Source organism: Sinocyclocheilus rhinocerous, unplaced genomic scaffold (genome assembly GCF_001515625.1).
Source record: "Sinocyclocheilus rhinocerous isolate Xijiao unplaced genomic scaffold, SAMN03320098_v1.1 scaffold584, whole genome shotgun sequence".
Lineage (NCBI taxonomy): Eukaryota > Metazoa > Chordata > Actinopteri > Cypriniformes > Cyprinidae > Sinocyclocheilus > Sinocyclocheilus rhinocerous.
This window is the reverse complement of record NW_015630348.1, coordinates 612,011-618,744: the sequence shown is the minus strand read 5'-3', so window position 1 is coordinate 618,744 and position 6,734 is coordinate 612,011. Positions and strand designations below refer to the sequence as shown.

General features: G+C 36.3%; 1 protein-coding gene across 3 annotated transcripts in view; it reads right to left on the bottom strand.

The window, feature by feature from the left end:
* Positions 1–6,734, bottom strand: part of glrbb (glycine receptor, beta b) — a 34,352-nt gene that overhangs the window by 9,041 nt on the left and 18,577 nt on the right. For all 3 annotated transcript variants that reach the window (XM_016552405.1, XM_016552403.1, XM_016552404.1), the window contains exons 5-6: positions 3,719–3,945; positions 352–434 (exon numbers count right to left, since the gene is read on the bottom strand). In XM_016552405.1, coding sequence (XP_016407891.1) covers positions 352–434; positions 3,719–3,945 — 310 coding nt within the window. The remainder of the gene's footprint in view (positions 1–351; positions 435–3,718; positions 3,946–6,734) is intronic.

Below are 6,734 nucleotides of genomic sequence, written 5' to 3'. Positions count from 1 at the left end.
CGATGAGCTTTGTAAAAATCGACGCGTTTCAGAAAGGCAGGGCATAGAGGAGAAACAATAATGTACAGTATGTCGAAAATAATGTGTTTTTGAACCTTAAACCGCATAAACACATTTCATTACACCAAATACACAAAATAATGTTCTTTTTTTAGCAACGTCATATGACCCCTTTAAGATATTACTCTTTTCTTAAAATCTTACTAATTTTCATTACTCTTTTTAGGTCTAGTGACAGATTTTACTGTATATATCCCTTCATATTTTCAAGTTCTTTATGACACTAGGAACCTTTTATTGTTTTCACATCACATCAAATACTTATAAATGATTGTATTCATATTCACGTACAGCTCTCAAGCTGCATTTTGCATCGCTGGGTGTCCATGGGGAAGAGAGTCAAGTCCAGTGGACAAGAGAGGGTAACAGATAACCTGAAAAAGGACAAAATAAGCACACATTTGAGTACCAGACAATGAATCATGCAGCAGCCTGGTGAGTTTGATTCAGAGTAGTAATTTTGAATGGGGCATTTTACATTACTTTTCCCTAAAATACACTACATGATCAGCTATATATGGTCACCTAAACATTATATCGATTTGCACTTAAACATTTCATTTTAAAGCCGTGGACATTAATAAGGGGTAAAATAGAAAAATAACAGATTCCACTTACTGCATTTAAAGATTCATGCAGAATATATTCAGCAACATTGCAAAGATTTCTACCAAGATTATTTTATCACCAGGTTGAATCACTTGAAAGTCAATCCAAATTTAACAGATTTCATAAATGCCAGAGACATAAAAGGTATTTTGTGACAGTGGGATAAATTCTTCATACAGTTCCCTTTATTGTGCACAGCAAGCACACCAAGGCATATTTATTTAAAACACCATTAACACATGAAAGCTTTTTGGTTTTCTGCCGTAATCTGACAAGCACGGTCTCAGATGCAGCAAAGAGCTACTTTTTACACCAGCGAGGCCACACAGCAATTGAGTGCACGAACTGAAGCACTGTGCCAAGATATTTTTGTAAAGGCCTGGGAGAGGTTAGAGAGATCTGTTTTTGTTTTAAATGTATCTTTATGGTGCATTATACAAATTATCTGAGAGGAAGAGAGAAAGAGAGAGACAATGTAAGATGGGGTTAGACAAGAAAAGACAGGGCACACAAAGATGCAAAATAAAGATTCCTTATGAAAATAAACATTGCGTCCATCATATTATCTTGCTCCAAACAATGTTTAGTTATGAAAAATGTTAATTATGATTATTATTTATTTGTTTTATTTATTTGTCACTTATAATGTCCAATATACTGGACATTTTGACTTACGCATATATAATTTTAGTATCACTGAGATAGTATTATATTTTGAGTTTTTGAATTATTTTTCTATTTTTCATTTTAATTTTAAAGTAAAGTTTTAGCAATTAGTTTTTATTCATTTAGTTGTTTTGGTATATCAATTTAAACTAAATGAAAATGCACTTTTTTGGCCTGGGCAGCATATATATATATATAATTATATAATACTTTAGTTAATATTTTATTAATACTTTATTTTAGTCATTTCTTTTTTTTCAAGTAACAAAAAATTGTATGGTTATTATGTAATGATATAGTGTCATTCTGGCATGCTGTTATTTCTGAAATCATTTTTAAGCTAACTAAACAAGAACAATTCAAATCTTTGCACAAATGTCAGAAGAATGTTCCAATAAGAAATAAGATTCTCATTTTTATTTCCAGTACACTGGACGATTACAGTAGAATGAAGAGGTTATGGGAGCAGAGGGATAATAAAGTGTGATAATAAGGGGGGATGTAAGATGTGTCAGATTCATGAAGAAAAAATATATGAAATGTAAAGTCTATGCATGTACAGTATTTGAGGAAGTTGAAGGTCGATGGACGAGTGAAGGCAGAATTTGTTTCAGGGAGGTATAATATGAAATAAACACTCTTGTTTCTTTTTGAAAGACTCTCATTAAGACAGTAATCCCCTACCACACACATACCCAGAGATAGAGCAAGGCATCCTGGGCCGATCCCAAAAGTGAGAAAGGGCTCACGGAAGACCACCCAGCTCATGCTGTGATCCGGTTGGCATGGAAAAACACTATGGAAATACATTTGCCTAAGACATAACAGAGTAAAACGTGATGCTCTTAAACACACTTCCCATTCAGATTGAAATGGCTCTGTGCCAGTGTTTAGATTTTATCTTTACCCTAAACTGGACCGTGTCCAATGCCCGGCTGGCACAGTGACCACAGTTACAACTCACGTTTGTGTAAAGCATAACGGCTTGTGGAATTGTTTACCTTTATAAATAACTGTTTGTTTAAATCTATCCGTGTTGATAAACTTTTGCTAAATAAAATAATATTTCCACAGCACTACATGGACAGATCTACAGCAGGTGTGTTCACTGGCTACTAGAAGTCTCTGAGAACTTCATTCACTCAGCAGGACCTGCAGATAAAGCAGTGGAAAGATAATGACAGAGGTGTCCACCACTGCTAAAGGACTGAACTTTCACATGGGATCAAATAGCAGGAGCTGTAATTTAGGTGTCAGTGGTGAGGTGAAATCCTAGGGTCAACAGATGTATCGAATCTCCAAGTCCCCTGAGGTTTATTAAAAGCATTAAGAAGAGCTTGGAGGAGGACTAAGTCACTGCTCCCTGTCATTCAAACGTGTATTTTCTGTTATTTTGATTATATATACTTTACAAAACACTTATTTCACTTGTTTTGGTTGTATCTATACTCAAATTAGTATGGAAGCCTGTTTCTACCTCAGACTTATTAGGTAATTAGGACTTCATTTCTTATAATTGTGAATTTATTTATTGCGATTTATCTCACAGTGTGATTTTATGTACACTACCATTCAAAAGTTTAGGGGCAGTTTAAAAAAAAAAAATACTTTTACATCCTCAGCAAGGATGCATTAAATTGATCAAAGGGGACAGCAAAGACTTTTACATTGTTGCAAAAAAAAAACTTGAACTTTCTATTCATCAAAGAATCATCAAAGATAAAAGTATCGGAGTTTTCACAAAAATATTAAGCACATTAAGCACACTGAAGACGAGTAATGGCTGATGAAACTTCAGCTTTGACATCACAGGAATAAATTACATGTAAAAATATATTTTAAAAATACTTATTTTAAATTAAAACTATTTTATTTTATTTTATTATTTTATTTTATGCAGCCTTAGTGAACATAAGAAACTCCTTACAAAAACATAAAATAAAAAAATAATAATAATTCTATGTACCCCAAACTTTTGAACGGTAGTTTATCTCACATGTGCAACATTATTTCTTGTAATTGCAACTTTAAATCTTGTAAGTGTAACTTCATTTCTCACAATGTGACTTTTTATCTTGCAGCGTGACATTATAACTTATTTTAAACTTCGTCTCACAATTTTATATTTCATTGCTCGGTAACAGGCTTCCATAAATTTGTGGACGTGCTGAACCATTAATTTCAACACCTTCAGATTAAACTCCAGCACAGTCATTTGTTCCACTTTAAAAGGCCTTGACATCTGATAAACTCTTGTGTTTGCTTTGTTTCGATTGCTGCGGTAAATAATGTGAGTAGGTGTTACCAGCACTCAGACCTCATTTGTCACCATCCGCAAAGACAGAGGTTGGATACTTTGCAGGAAGAGAGCATAAAAGTTCACCTCATGCTGATGAGGACATCTCCGTTCCTGAAGATAAAGAGCAGGATGTTCTCCTGAGTGACGTCATGAAAGTTAGCGCTCTTTTCGTTGGCAAAGAAAAGATCGGGTTTCCACAGGCATTTGAACATCTTCGGGTCAACGGTGAGCGAGTCCGACTTGAAGTCCTGAGGAAGCCGGAGTCTGGGATCGTTCCAGCGCTGTCTCAAGAAGATGTTGACACGATAGTCCTAGGAAATACAAGCCAAAATATCCATTAAAGTTCTCACAAATTCAATCAAGCCTGAAAAACCTGGTATTTTGTGACCATAAACTGGCTTCCGGGTGGGTGGGTGGATGGTAGTCTTTGTGTTACGTGACAGGAACTGTGAGAAGCCTTGATTTGGACACAAAAACAGCACTTTAGTCCTTAGGGTGACAGAGGAGCCCAGGTGTCTTAGGCATCGCCATGGCAACCAGCATTTCTCACGACCTCTGAGTGATGTTTTTTAAAAAACGCCTGTCTCTGAAGTATCCAGGCTCCAATAACGGCTGGTATTGAAGGCGCACAGCTGCGCCGCTTGGAGCTGCTCCTATTTACATTTCTAACTATCGCAAACATCAGAGACGTGCGACGGGTGCTGCAATGAGGGCTCACGCTGTATGTGAGCACCTACACTAGGGAAAACACAAGGTTTGTTAAGTCAGATTGGCCCCAGCTTCCCTGCCAGCTTGCGTGAGCAAAAGGCTTTGAAGTGGCATTTTCTAGTGGGGCTTGTTTTGCTAGCACTGATACTGTGAAGACAGACGACATGCCAAATAAAATGGCCACACTCCAGCTGCACTAGGTCAAGTGAATTTAGTTCCTAAATGTTATTGGGTGTGTTGTCTCTGCGTGTATGATTCACATCTTGGTATGTCCTGTTTTTCATTCGGGGCTCTGACCAGGAACATTCGGGATGTATTACACACACCATGGATGGCACTGTGTCATCCCAGCCAAAAGGGAACATTCTCAGAACATTCTGGTAAGGTTCTGTCAAAGTTATAAACAAACGTTCTTCCAGTAACGTTAATAGAATGTTTGCTCAAAGTTATCTGGTCTTTAATAATGTTCTCAAAATGTTAGCACAAAAACATTATTTACACATCATTATTTGAACTTTTTTTTCTGAAACGTTTTAGTTGCTATTTTTTAAAGGTCACATATCATGAAAATCTGACTTTTTCCATGTTTAAGTGCTATAATCAGGTCTCCAGTGCATCTACCAACCCAGAAAATGTGAAAAAGAACAACCCAGAATTTTTTTTTTTTGGTAAGACTTTCTCTGCAAGCTTGTGAAAAAAACGAGCAGTTCAGATTTTGTTCCCCTCGTGACGTAGAAAGGCGATCTTATTATAATATTTTCGCCCCTTAATCTGCAAGTTTCCACCCACGGCACCGCCATTGCGTTTTTGCAAGCGACAGGGCATACCAGTTCTAACGCCATGGTACGAGCAAAGCATGCTAACTGTTCCGTCTTTGGCTGAACAGAACACTAGAGAGCAGTGGATTTATTGATTTATTTACTGTATGTTATAGTCTTGTCAAAAGTACCAACTACCAGTCTGTACTGAAATTTAAAAAATGTGACGATACCAGCATTTCCCGCAAGCATTTTGAGCGCTGTTGAGCGGATTCTTAGGGTGTTTTCACACTTGGTCCTTTTCAGGGGTCTGAGCGCGGTTCGCGTGATTTTTTGGCCCATATGTGAACACTCCAAACAATCTCAGACCCCTCAGAAGTGAACCGAACCGAGACCATCTCGGGAGGTGGTCTGAGTACGGTTCGCTTTCGGCTAAAGGAACGGTTCGCTAAAAACGTGCATTGTGAACACAAATCGGGCCAGGCTCACTTGATTTTTCCATTTGCGAATTCCAATGTAGTTTGGCCATCAGATGTTTCCGTACAAATCAGCTGTTCATAGTGGCTGCTTCCTCTGACAGGTCTCTACAAATTGTTCTCTCACAACGTACACTCGTTTATTTTAATTTCAAACGCTTCCAAACGGTGTAAGTGAGATACGGCTGTGCGCCTTGCCAGTTTAAACTTTTTGATATAGGCTACAAGCACGCACATCCCAGCGGGGGCTAAACTACACTCTCTTTAGCGTTTATTGTTTCAACTGTCAAAAACACCCATGGTTCACATAAACACAGTTGGTTTTGTCTCAATCGAATGTAAACATCTGGGAAAGAAATCGCATGTGTAACTGATCTGTGCAGTATGTAGTTCTAGTACAGTCGCCTGAGAATCAGTAGAATCTATTATTCATACGCATTTAAATTTTTTTCATTTGATTAGTACATTTCTTACTTAAATGCTGCATTTAAGGATACCTGTACTGTATCTGAAAAATTTAAAGCAGTTTATTATATTTTATTTTATTTTATTTGTCCAATTAAATTTTTTTTTCTATCTCAATGTCAGAATGCCTTTTCCGCTGGTCCTTAAAAAGTCTTAAATTTAATTGTATAAAATTTAAGGCCATAAAAAGTACAATGGGGACGGAAAGACAATTTTCATATAGCTTAATGTGATGATTAAAATGAAAAAGGCTATGATTTCATTGGATAAATATGAGCGCTGCACGTTTCTTTATGCAGTTCTGAAAGCGCCATCTGCTGGCAGAGAATGAATTTGCATTTTTTAACAGCCCTTCTGCTGGTTTAAAATAATTTATATTAAACCAGCACTTAAACCATTAATATAATAATCGATACATTTGATTTTTGACACTTTTCTTAAAAATGGTTTGAAATTTGAAAGGCTGAAATTTGAAATCTTATTTCATTTAAAAAAAAAAAAATTTTGAACTGTAAATCATGCTTTTTACAGTCATTTTAAAACATTGCCCCACCTCACTCATATGGCATAAATTTTATCTGTGTAGGTCTTAAAAAGTCTTACATTTGAGCTTAAAAATCCTGTGTGCTATAAAATAAACATGATTACATAGACAAGGAAAACAATTCAAAATAAATATTACAAAGGTGTACG